The sequence below is a fragment of the Dendropsophus ebraccatus genome, chromosome 3 (genome assembly GCF_027789765.1).
Source record: "Dendropsophus ebraccatus isolate aDenEbr1 chromosome 3, aDenEbr1.pat, whole genome shotgun sequence".
NCBI lineage: Eukaryota > Metazoa > Chordata > Amphibia > Anura > Hylidae > Dendropsophus > Dendropsophus ebraccatus.
Genome location: NC_091456.1, coordinates 116,348,953 through 116,365,249, shown reverse-complemented (window position 1 = coordinate 116,365,249; position 16,297 = coordinate 116,348,953). Strand labels below are relative to the sequence as shown.

The following is a 16,297-nucleotide window of genomic DNA, read 5'->3' as shown; positions in this document are numbered from 1 at the left end:
GTGAAGATCTAAGTCCAGTGTTCCCATATATATACCATCGTAAATCAATACATAAATGAATAATTATAGAAAACTGTAGTCCAACGGCCCCATAATTTACCTGGAGGTTTAAACGTGGTGCAGCTCGTCATCAACATGGCCGCCGGTGGCGTGTATAAATCTCCTATGCGCATGACCCGTTGATGTCAGTGTCGTCACGTGAATATCTCAGTCACGTGTCCGATACGTCATAATACTGGCGCATGCGCGAGAACTTAGAATGGTAGAGCGAGGTTGACAAATTTAAAAATTACTAATTCAGAATAGAGTGTATAAAGGAAACTCAGGCTTATAGGACAGACAAAGTATATATTCCAAAACATGTATTATATGGAAAGTAGGACTAAATGGATCTTTTACCGCGCATGACCCAGGGATAAAAGTGTCGTCACGTGATCTGTCAGGTCACGCGTCTGACACGTCATAGTACTGGCACATGCCCAGGTCGCTCTTAAAGGGACCCAGGTCGCTCTTAAAGGGACTTAGGTCACTCTTAAAGGGACCCATTTCGCTCTTAAAGGGACCCAGGTCTCTCTTAACGGGACCCAGGTCGTTTTTAAAAGGAACCATTTTGCTCTCAAAGGGACATATTTCGCTCTTAAAGGGACCCAGGTTGATCTTAAAGAGACCCAGGTCGCTCTTAAAGGGACCCTGGTCACTTTTAAAGGGACCCAGGTCACTCTTAAAGAGACCCATTTAGAGCGACTTGGATCCCTTTAAGGGTGACTTGGGTACCGTCCCTTTAAGAGCGACTTCGGCACCGTCCCTTTAAGAGCAACTTATGTAATTCCCCTTACACAGCTACTTGGGTACCGTCTCTTTAAGAACGGCTTGGGTACCGTCCCTTTAAGAGCTGCTAGGGTACCACCCCTTTAAGAGCGGCTTGGGTACCGTCCCTTTAAGAGCGGCTTGGGTACTGTCCCTTTAAGAGCGGCTTGTGAACCGTCCCTGCTACATGCCTGCCTCAGCTCTGCTATTTTACTGGCTGAACTCTGCTACTTATAATGGTAAAGATCATTGCTCGGTTACCATGACAATCTTACTCATGTCAGTGAGACAAAATCGTTAAGGACCTTCCATATATTACATCTTCTATTGTCCAATAGTGGACATGTGACTGTGGATGTTGTGATACATTGCCTGACGAGACCTTAGGGTCCCTATTGGCTGCTATATTTCAGCTATTTGCATATGTGCTGTGATTGGCTGTTAGCGGTTAGAGTGTGGCCATTATTTCGATTGGGCCATTATTTTCTATGGGAAATTCGGGGTCATTAAACGTATATTTCTTAAAAACGACAAATCCGATCGAAACGAAAAATAGATAGCACACCTCACACGGCCGAGGGCTTCAAAACGCAGTTTGAACGGAGTCTGTGCGCTAAGCAGTTCGGGCTGTATTACGCGCAGAAAAATGTCTGGAAGAAGAATACGGATTACAATATAGTGCTTTTCAAGCACTATAATTATTCAGTTAGTACCTGCTGTGTTATAGAAAATATGGATTATAAATTAAAAGTTGCACGAAATATTGGGATATTTAAATTCTTCTGTAATTTTGAATTTGTATCTGTGACCCAACTAAAGGGTTGATGAATGTCACAAATCATGTTTTTGAATCTTTGAGAGGTGCAGTTTTTAAATGGGGTAATAAATGGAGGTTTCTGACATATAGCTCTTTCAAATCCATTTCAGAAATGAACTGGTCCCCAATAAAACAGATTTTGGAAATTTCTATAAAAATGGTATAATTTGCTGCTAACTTTCTAAGCTTCTACTTTTTCATGAAAATGTATTAAATTTCATGAAGATTTTATTTTTTTTTACAATGAAAGGTTGAATCTAGTGTCAAAATTTTGCTACTATTATAATGTAAAATATGTCACAAAATAACGATCGCAAAATCACTTGGATGTGTTGAAGCATCATGGAGCAATAACCACATAAGGTCTGGACAAATTTGAAAATTAGGCCCTGGACCTTAACCCTTCGCATCAGCAATCCGTATATATACATTCCTACTGCACATACCCTGTGCAGTAGGAATGTATATATACGTCCCTACACTGACAGGGGCTTTATGATGAGAGCGAGATCGCTGCAGAGATAGCGATCCCGCTCTCATCTGTGTCCAGCACCACAGGTAATGAGAGTCAGCTGCAATCCCGCAGCCGAATCTCATTAACCCCTTAAACGCTGCGATCTACAGCGATCGCAGCGTTTAAGGTGCTCAGTGACAGATCATGCATCTGTCACTGAGTGATCGGGATCGGGGGTCCCGATCGCATGTGCCGACAGGCGGGGGTAAGCTCCTTACCTCTGTCCTGTCGGTTTGTCGATCTATGTGTAGAGTCTGCTCTCAGGCAGGCTCTATACATAGATCGCCGATAAAACTGATCTATGCTATGGCATAGCATAAACCAGTATATGCAATCTAATGATTGCATGTTTTACAGTTAATAAAAGTGTTAAAAAAAAAAAAAAGTGTAGTTTTGAAAAGTATTAAAAAAAACCTTATAAACCCCCTCCCAATAAAAGTTTAAGACCCTCTTGCCCATTATAAAAATATAAATAAACAAACATATTACATATCATAGCATGCGGAATTGTCCGATCTATTAAAATATAACATTATTGTTCCCGCACGGTGAACGGCATAAACGGAAAAAAGAAAAAACTCTCCAGGACTGCTAATTTTATCAAATTATACATTACAAAAAAATGAATAAAGAGCAATCAAAATTTTTCTGTTACACCAATATGATATTAATAAAAACTAGAGATCATGGCGCAAAAAATGACACCTCAACCAGCCCTATAGGTGGAAAAGTAAAAGCGCTATGGCTCTTAGAAAGCGAGGAGGAACATTGCGTTAATTTGACTCGGACTTTTGTGCATTAAAGGGCTCTGTCTTGAAGGGGTTAAAGAAGCAGATCACAAAAAAATATTATTGGCCCCCCTGGTAGGCACTGGCACGTATACTCACCGAAGCTGATCGATGTCCTGTGTGTGGCTTTGTTCCAGTCCCGCAGCGCCGTTTAAATCCGACGCACACTCACATCCGCCTCTGCTGTGACCCCTCTTCTCTGTCCTGTGATTATACGCCGGAACTCTCACGCTTCCATGCATTCTCTATGGAAGCGCGTGACTTCCGGCGTTCAATTACAAGACAGAGAAGTCATTGTTGAACGAAGCCAGCGCCGCAGGACACCAATTAGCTGCGGTGAGTATACGTTCCAGCGCCTACCGGGGGGCAATAATATTTTCTTGTGAACTGCTTCTTTAAAGCGAGTTTGTGCCCACAATCTGACCCCCCCCCCCCCCCCCCCCCCCCAAAACCACTTGTACCTTTGGATAGCTGCTTTTAATCCAAGATCTGTCCTGGGGTCTGTTCGGCAGGTGATGCAGTTATTGTGCTAAAAAACAACTTTTAAACTTGCAGTCCTGTGCCCAATGGCCGGGGCTTAGATTGTGTATGTATTAGGCTGGCACAACTTCTCTGTCCCTCCTCCCCACCCTCCTCATCATTAGGAATGCTCCAGGCAGATTGTCTTCTATTTCTCAGCTGTGTGAATACTGAACATGGGCTGGATCGTTAGGGCATCTGTGCAATGTTCCGACAGAAGAAAATGTTTCAGTGACATTCCTTATGATGAAGAGGGTGGGGAGGAGGAATGGTGCAAAGTTAGGGCCCGGATTCTCTAAGCCCCGGCCATTGGGCACGAGACTGCAAGTTTCACTTTAAGGCCAAAATTAATCTGGTCCTGAAGGGGTTAATGCTCAAATTTATTAAATTTGCCTAGTCAAACCTTCTTAGGCCACATCCACTTTCTAATGTGCGTTTGTAAGAGGAAACAGGACTACTGAAATATCCCTGCTAGATTGTGAGAAACTAGTTCACAGAACCTGAAAGCCAATGTACCATCACAGGTACTGAATTTGTTTTTTTTCTTTGCAGTACCTGCTTGGAGCTGATGCCGGAATCTTGGTCCTTTTTTTCAAAATACCGTCTGGTTCCCGCACTGCTCTTCTGCTTGATTCTAATCAAGGCGTATCACCGAGCGGAGGGGTTATGGTCACATTGGGGTGCTCCAGGTCTGCCTCCAGTGCTCAAGCAGAAGACAGCACCGAGCATGGAAACTGGGTGGCGCTTTGAAGAAAGGACCATGCCACTGGCTTCCTTGGGCTGAGCAGGCACTGCAAAAAATGTTGTTTAACCTGCTATGGTACATTCACTTTAACACCAGAATCCACTTATGGGAAGACCACTTTAGTTGAATATATTTTTTTTCCTGAAATTCTTGTTGCATTTTTTTTTTCTGTTAAGCAAAATAAATATTTAATTTTTTTTTTTAGGGAGTCTTTGGGTGTCGTTCTGCATAAGGATTCTAAGTGGCATCAGCAATGGAAGGACTTCAGAGATAACAATGTAGTATTTAATAGTAAGTTTGCAGTGTAAAGTGCTTTTGTTTCAAAGTGCATCCAGTTTCTCAGGACCACATTGCAACATTAGTGGCCCCATGTTTTCATGTCATATTGTGGGGTTTTCCTTGATTTAAAAAAAAAAGTTGACTACAATGTGTGAATAGACCCTTCATTCTTAAAGGGAACCTGTCACCCCCCGTGCCGGGGTGACAGGCTCCCGACCCCCCGCTACAGCCCCCTATACTCACCTGATCCCGCCGGGTCCCGCTTCTGGATCCGGTCGAGTCACGGAGATATCAGCCGCTGCAGCCCGGCGCGCACGCTGAGAGTTGAGTCCAACGCTCATAGAGAATGACAGGAGAGTCCAGCGCTCCGTCATTCTCTATGAGCGTTGGACTCCTCTCTCAGCATGCGCGCCGGGCTGCAGCGGCTGATATCTCCGTGACCCAACCGGATCCAGAGGCGGGACCCGGTGGGATCAGGTGAGTATAGGGGGCTGTAACGGGGGGTCGGGAGCCTCTCACCCCGGCACGGGGGTGACAGGTTCCCTTTATGGTGTTGTGGAGGGTAGCCATGTAGTAATTTTTCAGTACAAATCATGTGATTGATTCTTCACGTACCTTAAAGTGTCACTGTAGTGTGTATATATAGATAGATATAGATAGATAGAGAGATAGAGAATTTTTTTTTTTTTTTTTGCAGAAATCAATAGTACAGGCAATTTAAAAATAACTTTCTAATTGGGTTTATTAGGCAAATATTCCATTATCTGCGTTCAATAAGACTTTCCCCAGGTCCCCCCCTCTCTATCATTTTCTGCTCATTATCAGGAAATTTTGACTCTTTTTCATCAGACGTGCCCTGTGTAACCTATGGAGAGGGGAGGAGGTAGATTAGTCGGCAGCAGAGAGCAAAGGATTACACAGTGGGACCTGTGTGAAAGCCGGTATTCAGAGGTCAGAGAGGTCAGTGCTGACTTCAGAGGAGATAGCCCGGTGATGTAGCTGTACATTAACTCTTTGTTGTCCTGTTTTGGTGTCTTATCTTCCTCAACCCCTCCCCTCTCCTTAAGAGAATCATGAAGACAGGGGGGGGGAGAGCTTCAAACTGCTTTTTTTTATTATAAAAATGCATTTTTCGACTAATACACCCAATTACAAAGTTTCGCCTGTACTATGGATTTCTGCAAAAAAAATTAAAAATTTAAACGACAGTGACACTAAGTATTTCTATGCCAACATGCATAGATAGCATGTTTTTTTGCCATTATTTTACCCCCTATAAAAGTCTATGGCAGGAAAACACCACTTTATCCAAATCACAGCATGCTCTAATTGTTAAAACTGCCAGTGAGGCTAAAAAACACCATGAGGGTGTGGTGTTTTATATTTCCCTTCTGAATCAGAGTAGTTTTTTTTCACCATGAATTCACTTAGAGTAAAGCCCCTATTACACGGAACGATTATCGTTTAAAAATTCGCTAAAACGATCGAAATGAACGATAATTATCTGTCTGTGTAATAACACCCAAAGATGAAACGACGAATGAAAAATCCATTAATTTTTGTCTTTCAACATGTTGAAAAGTTATCATTGGTAGCTCGCTGATCGTTCGTATATTTTGTGTAATATCTTGCTAAAAAGCATGTGCATCTTATACTCAGGAGACCGAGCGGCCCGACACTGTCAGACCGCTATGACTACTTCCCTAATTGTCAGGCACATTGCTGGTTCGCCGCTGTGCAGCTACCTTCAGGAGAGGAACCTGGAGGTGATGTGCATGCTGATAATTCAGAATCGCATTAGGACTGGCTTTTAATACTTTTAATATCCTAAAATCACTAAATTACAATGCCAAATATACGTGCTGGCAGCAGGTTGCTTTGAGTGAGGGTTCCGCTGCGGTCCCTTCGAATGAGGGGCTTAATAAGCTTTTGAGATGGGACCCAGATGTCTTGAACATCAATGTTGCGGGAACCGGCTAACCGCTTGCAGATGATCTCGAGCAGTGTTCAAACCTCCCCACAGGTCGCTCCCCACAGCCAAAAGTACAGCACTCAGATGCCATTACAGAGCACCCAGCCTCCACATAAGCATGAGCTACAAGGTACACTGCTTCATACAAGTAATCACCCACAAGTACTTTCAGTACCCCATCCACAGGAACTTTCTGAACTCCCAGCATCATTACAAGAACCCCAGGGATTATATTACCTAACAAAGCTGCCATCTATGCAGGACATTATTTCATGCAGGACATTATGGCAAACTCATTAGAGTTTTTACAGAGGGGACATGACTGCATGAAGCCGCTTCTCCTCATCATACCCCTAGTCAGCTGCCACATGCAACCATTTGTACTCCACAAGCTGATTACTTTCATGGCTTCACTTCCTCACCTCCCATGCAAGGGAATTACACACTCTCATAACAAGAGCAACAGAAATTAAATGGAGCTACCAGATTTACAGACTTTTAACTCCTTGCTTGCCAAACCTCCACAACACATAGAACACATAGTACCGGCCAGGATGAATTTCACTGACACCGGTCGTTCTGTGACATGGCCTGTGTCTTACTGTGTGTGAACCCGGCCATAAAGTGTAAAAAAAAACAAAAAAACATCCTCCAATAAAAGTTTAATTCACCCCTTTGCCATTATGCAAATAAAAATGTAAAAAAAAAAAAGTAATAAGACTGAGAATTTCTTGGCAGGCTGAAATCCACTATCAGCTCTTTTTGCCACTACTCACGCAAATGACCTGCGTTATGACAAATGACAAATACATTGGGAGGCTCTCAAATGTGTTGTGTAGGGTGTACACAGACAGCATGGAGAGAGATTTAAAAAGAAAGCTTGCTTTCCTCTCTCCAAGAGTGAAAGCGTAACTGTAATTTTTTTTTTTTTTTGCAGAAATCAGTACTATAAGCGATTTTAAGAAACGCTATAATAGGTTTTATTAGGCAAAAAATCTTCTTTACTCAAAAAGCAATTTCCAAGCCTCCCCCCCCCCCCCCCTCACTTCTTATCTGTGCATTATCAGGTAAATCCATCTTCATTACAAAGAAGCCAGTGAAGACCAGTTCTGCTGTGTCCATTATATCCCTATGGAGAGGGAAGGGGAGGGGCTGAGGGAGATGAGCGAGCAGGAAGAGGAGACATGAAGGTCAGCTGTTTGTAGACTGTCTGGCCACCTAAAACGATGGATTCAGGGGTCAGAAAGGTCAGTGCTTATCTAGGAACTTGCTGAAAGACGATTGCAGGGTGTTGTGCTGTGCAGGACTGCTCTGTGCTCACTCACTGCTCTCAGCCCCTCCCCTCTCTGTAGCCACATAATGGACACGAAAATCCTGCTTCTTCTGAAGTCGGGGGGAGCTAGGAAAACAGCTTTTTCAGTACAGAAGGAAAGCCTTTTGGTAAATAAAACCTATTAAAGAGTGTATTAAAATCGCTTGTATTATAGATATTTATTGTTTTCAGAAAAATGACCCTGAAATGACAGTTACTCTTTAAAGCCAAGACACAAGGTTACCATGGATAATTAGACACACAGGGATTTTATAAAAAGCCAACATGATATTAAACTGTTGCCTTCAGGCAAATTTGTCCTAATAATTTTTATAAATGGGGCAATAAATTGGGTAGATTGCTGGCATGTGCCCTGGAAGACAAATGTCCTTCTGGGCGACTATCACATATGACAGAAGAAATATTGGCTGCATTCTGTAATTCTGTATAGAACTATATAACCTATATAGAACTTCCCACCCTCTCAGAATAGCTAGCATCTATGGCACTTTTAAAATCCCAGTGCAAACTCTAGTGGCTTTAGGTGACCTCTTTACTTCTAAAGACCTTTCCCTGGCCATTTCTCTATTACTCCCTGCGAAAAGCCAACATCCAGATGGTTGTACAGCCAAATTATTCAAAACCTTGCTACCAGATTTAACACCATTTTTACTATCTTGTTTTGATTCGGTCTCAAATGACTCCCTCTTTGGCCCCTCTTTCTTACAGGCGCACATCACTCAGGATGGAGGCCTACAGATCACCTTGGAAGCTATATTAAGGGTACAAACCCAGTTGACGTATTTGCTGCGTGAATCAGTCTTAAAAATAAGCAGGCAAAACGCAGGTTGGCTTTATACAATTGTTCTGCGTTAAAATACGCAATTGCGTATTTTTGAAGCGTGAAGCTTGTTGTTAGCATAGCATCAGTTGTTAACAACCTGTGCGAAAAACGCATGTAGCTTCACGCTTCAAAAATACGCAATTGCGTATTTTAACGCAGAACAATTGTATAAAGCCAACCTGCGTTTTGCCTGCTTATTTTTAAGACTGATTCACGCAGCAAATACGTCAAGTGGGTTTGTACCCTTAAAGGGAATCTGTCAGCTCCTGGGCCCTACCTAAGGTGCTTACAGTGTGCTGTAGCTGGCAGCCCCCAGTGAGCATGGTGCCTTTTTGGTAATTTTCTGTGCAGTGGATTATGTACAATCTTATGTCTCCTACTGTACTAAAGAGTCACAGAGCAGTTGTTCGTGCCACACTCTGGCATGCATCCTCCTCCCTCTTCATAAATAATCAATGCTGCCCAGCCTCCTGCTCGCTCAGCTGTCAGATTGCAGATCAGTCCTGTGTAGGCAGCTTATGTCTGAAAGAAACTCTCAGGTATAATTGAATCCCTTCTACCTAAAGTGTTGGAGCTGTGGTCTATGTGGCAAATATTGGACGTTGTTATAAAATAACAGTAATTATTTGCTATTAAATGACAGCCATCCACTCAATTTCAAGTGTGTGAACATAGCCTTTCTGTGTTTTCAATCCACTTCTGGTTTGGTTGTTTGGTTTGGGGGGGATGACAGGTTTCCTTTTAAAAATTTATACAATAATGAGAAAAAAAAAGACAACTATTTAATTTCCATCAGGGGATTCGAACCAGAGAATGAACTATGAACTGCTGGCAGGTCTCTTGGTGAGTTACCCCTACACCACAGCTCCAACACTGTAGGGAGAAGAGATTCAATTATACCTGAGTGTTTTTTTCAGACATAAACTGCCTACAGAGGACTGATCTGCAATCTGACAGCTGAGCGAGCAGGAGGCCGGGCAGCATTGATTATTCATGAAGAGGGAGGAGGATGCATGCCAGAGTATGGCACGAACAACTGCTCTGTGACTCTTTAGTACAGTAGGAGACATAGGATTGTACGTAATCCCCTGCACGGAAAATTACCAAAACGACACCATGCTCACTGGGGGCTGCCAGCTACAGCACACTGTCAGCACCTTAGTTAGGGCCCAGGAGCTGACAGATTCCCTTTAATAAATCCTGGGTGAACCTGTATTTCACAAAGTGAAATTTGAGAGAGTGCATCAGGCCCAAAAACCTAAAAATGCTAGAGGTGCACTGCGTGATGTCATTTGTTGTGTGCAGGATTTCACTCTCAAAGAAAGGGTCATGTTGAACTTTGGGTTCAATGGGTCTCTAATCCAGCTTTTTCCAGACCTGTCTTAGATTACCCTACAGAAGAGGAGAGACCTATGTTCGCTACTGTACCCTGAGAGACAAACAAGTCATGTATACAGCTTCCTCCCTCCGAGCACGCCGACAGGCAGAGCGCGGTGACTAGATACGGGCAGGAAGCTGCCCAGATGACTACCTCCCCGCCGCTGCCTGTCATGTGCCCAGGGGATTAAAGTCCTTTTTTTGGGTATACAGCTACTGCTGCGGCCAGTACGTGCTGCGGCTGCTGCAGGAGCTGCATACAGCAGTTCAGGGAACCATATCAGCCCGATTGTGCTGATTGGTTCCCTTTAAAATGAGCCACCAGTGCAACTAGGCGGTAGGGAAAACAAATCATATGCTGGGCTGTATAGCTAGAGGTATAACCAATAGGAAGAGGAAGACTGTGATTCTGCTGTATAAAGCTTTAGTGAGACCACATCTGGAATACTGTGTTCAGTTCTAGAGATCTCACCTAAAAAAAAAATTTGATAAAATGTAATAGGTCCAAAGACTGGCTGGAAAAATGGTGGAGACTGTGAGGCATAAAACATAGGATTTGAATCTGTATAGTCTAGAGCAGTGTTTCTCAAACTGTGTTGCTTAGTTGTCGGTGAGGCCCATCTGGGGAGACAGTTTTCACAAAAGTGACTATGATCTGTACAGTCCTTTTGCTGTTTGCAACAATCTCCATTTTACCAACATTATTTTTTTTTCTACTTCTTAGTATACAGAGCTTAGAAGACAGGTGAAAGGTAGCCCTAGCATTATTTTCAGCTAAATTGGACTTCCACCTCAGATGGTGAGATCTGCTTGGTCTGCCTGTTGAGGCCCAAGCATTGCTTTGATGTGTTGAGTGAGGCTCCAGTAGAAAACATTTGAGAAGTGCTGGTTGAGAGGAAAGGGGGCACATGATCGAAACCTTTAAATATGTTAAGGACTAAATAAGAGGGAAGTGTCTTTAGAAAAACACTGAACTCAAGAACAAGGGGATACAGTTAGAAATTAGTAGTTGAGGGATAGATGAAAAGCATTGTGTGAAAAAATTACTTTACTGAAAGAGTAGTATATGCTTGGAACAAACTTCCAGCAGATGTGGTTGGTAAATCTGAAATAACAGGAAAAATATGTTTATGTCAGGCATGTTTAAATTCTAATATAATAAGAAAGTAATTACTAAAAGGGCGAACTAGATGGACAAACTTTTTCTGCCGACACTCCTCTATGTTTCTATGTTTGGCTATGTTCACACTACTAATAAATGTGTATTCAATCAGCGTCTGTTCTTTACTCAAAAATTGTTGTTTGAACATAGCCTCTAACATACAGGCTGCAGAAACAAAATTAAGCAAAAGACCTACAACCCTTAACCTCCCCTTTCCGGCCCTTTTTGGCTGACAGAGTCCTGCACATTGGTCAAGGAGGTTCTGGTGAGTGAGAACTTGTATCTGGCTGTGGCAATTATCATAAAGTGGATAAGTGAGGCTGATGTTGCCATCCACTTTTTTTTAGTATACAATATTTAGTTATTTGACTTCACCTTTTAGAAATAACACCTAATGTTTGCCTTATAACGATTTACATAAACTAATCCTATTTTGTCTCTAAATAGGATTTTTTGAAATGAAGATGAAATATGATGAAAGTGATAATGCGCTTATCAGAGCATCACGCACAATCACAGACAAAATCAGTGACCTTTTTGGTAAGAAAAATGTATTTCGTAACGTTTTTAGTGTTCGTAGTACAGTAGCTTTTATGTGAATGTATTATTTTGCATTCATTTGCAGTGATGTACAAATTTATATTTACAGAAAAATGTCAAGGGCTATGTTCACACAACGTTATATTTAAGTAAAGAACGGGCGCTGATTGCAATGGAATCAGAATCCTTTTCTTTACTGCAGGGGCGGCAAGTCAATTAAGGAACATGTTAAATGCAGCCCGGCGGCCGGCAGCTTGACAACTGATTTTTTTAACCTCTTAAGGACATATGCCGTACCCGTACGGCATATGTCCGCAAGAGGAGTTCAGAGGGGGGCAGCGCCGCGACCCCGCTCTGAACTGCTGCGATCACGACTGCATGACAGCTGCATCTAACAGTGTTATTTGCAGACCATAGCAATAGAGCACCGATCCATGAGATCCCTAATAAAAGTCGGAATAACCCCCTTTTCCCATTTTATAAATAAAAATAAATAAATAACTATATATACATGTTTGGTATTGCCGCATGCGTAATCGCGAGAACTATTTAATGATCTCGCATGGTAAACGGCATAAGCACAAAGACCCGCCAAAGTGCATAAATTGCGCATTTTTCATCGCATCAAATCCAGAAACATTGTAATGAAAAGCGATCAAAAAGTCGCATATACGCAATCAAGGTACTGATAGAAAGAACACATCATGGCGCAAGAAATGACAGCTCAATCAGCCCCATAGACCAAAGGATAAAAGTGTTATAAGCCTGGGAATAAAAAGGAGATCCATCTCACCACACCTGCTATCCTTTCACCTGTCCGGTGCTCGGCAGTGCAAGCTTCACCCAGAAATAGTTGTAGAAAGCCAGCAATCCAGGAAATTATCCACTAAAATTTTATTGACGTCTTCACATAAAATCTGATTTAACAGCAGTAGCTGACATGTTTCGGCCACCAGGCCTTACTCATAGCTCATAAGCCTGGGAATAGAGCAATTTTAAGGAATGTTTTTTTTCTGTAGAAGGTTTTATTTTTATTTTTTTAAGTTATCAAATAATACAAAAGTTATGCAAGTTACATATCGTTTTAATCATACTGACTTAAGGAACATATTTAACATGTTAGTTTTTCCATAGGACAAACAGCGTAAAAACGAAAAAAAAGAATTGAGGGTTTTTTTTTTCAATTTCACCGCGCATATATTTTTTTTCTGATTTCGCAGCATATTTTATGCAAAAATTAAGTCGCCATTGCAAAGTACAATTAGTGATGCAAAAAATAAGGGCTCATGTGGGTTTTTAGGTGAAAAATGCAAGTGCTATGGCCTTTTAAACACAAGGAGGAAAAAAACGAAAAAGCAAAAATGAAAATTGGCTCCGTCCTTAAGAGGTTAAAGTCTCACTGTCGTTATATTTTTCAAAATCTAAATCAACAGTACATGTGAAATTAAAGTGACACTGTCAACCCCTATTTGCATTTTGACTGCTCTCCACAGGTGTAAAGGGTAAATGTTACAGCTTTCATTACTTATTTTATATCACACCTCATGGTGTTTGTTCTGGTATAAAGTCGTTTTTATCACCTGTGGATTGGTATATGTGGGCGGAATTCCGTCGCCTGTACGCGCTCAGTCATGCCTTTCCGCCGGCTTAATAGACACCATTCTATGGGCTGGCTGAGTCCACATTTCGCCGAAAGAATTGTCACGTCAATGCGGAATCAGCCAGCTCATAGAATGGTGTCTATGGAGCCGGCGGTAAGGCGCGCGGCTGTGAGCGCGTACAGGCGACGGAATTCTGCGGAATTTATCTGCGAGAATTCCGTAGTCTGAACCCGCCCTCATGCAGTTGCGGTGGGAGGTGAGGAGGGACAGAGATGTTGTGCCAGCCTAATGCATATACAAATGTAAGCCCCGGCCGTTAGACACAGCACTGCAAAAAGTTGTTTTTAGGAGAATAACTGCATCACCTGCCGAACGGACCGCAGGACAGATCTTGGATTAAAAGCAGCTATTTGAAGGTACAAGTGGTTTGGGGGGGTCAGATTGTGGGTACAGAGTCGCTTTAAAAACATAGATTATGAAGGAGAAAATGACCATCTAGTCTGCTCTTCTCCAGCAGAGGAAAAAGGCATGAAAGGCATACCAGTGGTCATTAAAGAGTTAAAGGGGTTATCCAGTAAAAAAAAAAATCAAATCTGATGTCAGAAGTTACAGATTAGTAAATTACTTTTATTTAAAAATCTCCAGTCTTCCAGTACTTATCAGCTGCTGTATGTGCTGCATGAAGTTCTCTCAAGTCTAACACTGCGCTTTTTGCTGCCCCCTCTGTCCATCTCAGGAACTGTCCAGAGCAGCAGCAGATCCCCATAGAAAACCTCTCCTGCTCATGTACTATTTCTTATGGGTTCTGCTGATTACAGGAAACAAGCTTCATATAATATAGTGGAGACTGTCATCTGTAATCAGCTGGACTGTGCACAAGGTCTGGGAGTGATGCTTCACCTGACTGTTACTTTCAGAGAGAGACCCTGACCAAGCTAAACCTCTCATATGTCAAAAGTTCATTTAAATAACAGTTAACACTTTAAAGACTGCAAATACTGACAATCAATGGTTACGGCAGGACATTGCAGTGATTGGCTGAGCAGGTTGTCAGCGAGCCAGGACCAGGAGAGGCAGATGGGAAAGCACCAGTCTTTTCTCTTTTAACCCCTTGCCGCAAAATGACGTTTGGGAAACGTCATGTAAAGCAGGTAGTTCCCGACGTTTCCCAAACGTCATGGTTTCCCTGCCTCCCCCCGCTGTCCCTAACGGTGATCGGGCAGCAGGAGGAGGCTGTGTCACACAGCATCCTCCTGCTGCCACTGCCTGGAGGGGAGCCGCGCTCCCCCCGGGCAGTTAACCCCATAAACGCCGCGGTCAATGCGACCGCAGCGTCTATGGGGAGATTCAGTGTCCCCCGCCGATCAGATCGCTGCCTCCCCCCACCGCCACTCAATATGTGTCCCCCGGCCCCCTCCCCTCGTCCCCCGATACCGGCGGATCGCCGCTACTACCGTTTTAGCGGCGATCCGCCGGTACCGGGCATTACCGGCGCCGCCGATAGCTTTCATCTCCCCCCACCGTGAATCCAGGGTGGGGGGAGATGAAAAATGTCCCCTCAGACCCCAGATCAGCCCCCCGATCAGACCCCAGATCACCCTACCCGGGCGGCCATCAGATCCAAGATGAATTAGTGATCAAAGCCCCATGCTCTCCGCCACCGGAGGTAGCGGAGAGCATGGGGCAGTGATCGGGGACCCCCCCCCCCCGTGTGGTCCCGGAGCAGGCGATCGGCGGTATATACTATATACCGCCGATCGCCTGTTCCCAGTGCTGATCAGCACTTTTCACTTAAAAAGTGATAAAAAGTGTCACCGTTCCCCCCCCCCCCCCCCAAGTCACCCCTCCCACCCCACATACATTACCTGATCCAGGGAGGTCCGTCCTCCTCGACGTCCAGGCTGATCCTGAAGTGCGCATGCGCTCCAGAATCAGTTATCTCGGAAAATTTAAAGTGACCAATTTGGTCTCTGTCACTGAACTATGATTACTGTGATAGAAAATATCACAGTAATCATAGAAATACAGTGAAAATAAATGTATAAAGTACAAAAAGTAAAAAAAACATGCAAAAAAATAAAACACACACTTATTATAGTAATAATTGCAGTTTACTTCCAGATTACCCCTAACCCCCCTCCAAATTACCCGTTACCACCGCAGGTTGCCCATATCCACCCCAGGTTGCCCGTAACCACCACAGGTTGCCCGTATCCGCCCCAGATTGCCCGTATCCGCCCCAGATTGCACGTAACCGCCCCAGATTGCACGTAATCACCGCACGTTGCCACTAACCACCGCACGTTGCCCATAACCACCGCACGTTGCCTATAACCACCACACATTGCCCATAACCACCGCACGTTGCCCATAACCACCGCACGTTGCCTGTATCCACCCCAAATTGCCAGTGAGCCCCTCCAGATGGTCCGTAAGCAGCCCCGATTGCCCGTAACCCCCATATTGCACGTAACCACCGCACGTTGCCTCTAACCACTGCACGTTGCCTCTAACTCACACACGTTGCCAGTGACCCCCTCCAGATTGCCCGTAACCACACCAGATTGCCGTGACCACCCTAAATTACATGTACCCACCCCTGATTACCTATAAGCACTTCCGTTTATCCGTAACCACCCCAGATTGTCTGTAACCACCCCATGTTGCCCGTAACCACCGCAGATTGTCTGTAACCACCCCATGTTGCCCATAACCACCGCAGATTGTCTGTAATCCCCCCAGGTTGCCCCTTATCACATGCAATTCCCCGCACGTTGCCCCCGACCACCGCACGCTGCCCCCGACCACCGCACGCTGCCCCCGACCACCGCACGCTGCCCCCGACCACCGCACGCTGCCCCCGACCACCCCAAATTGCCAGTGACCCTCTCCAGATTGCCCGTAACCAAGCCAGATTGCCTGTAACCACCCCAAATTACCTATAAGCACTTCAGTTTATCCATAACCACCCCACGTTGCCCGTTACCACGCTACGTTGCCCGTTACCACCCTACGTTGCC

General features: G+C 44.0%; 1 protein-coding gene across 1 annotated transcript in view; it reads left to right on the top strand.

Moving 5' to 3' along the window:
• Positions 1-16,297, top strand: part of TIMM44 (translocase of inner mitochondrial membrane 44) — a 182,686-nt gene that overhangs the window by 106,141 nt on the left and 60,248 nt on the right. Inside the window, exons 7-8 of the mRNA XM_069964528.1 lie at positions 4,396-4,481; positions 11,584-11,676. Coding sequence (XP_069820629.1) covers positions 4,396-4,481; positions 11,584-11,676 — 179 coding nt within the window. The remainder of the gene's footprint in view (positions 1-4,395; positions 4,482-11,583; positions 11,677-16,297) is intronic.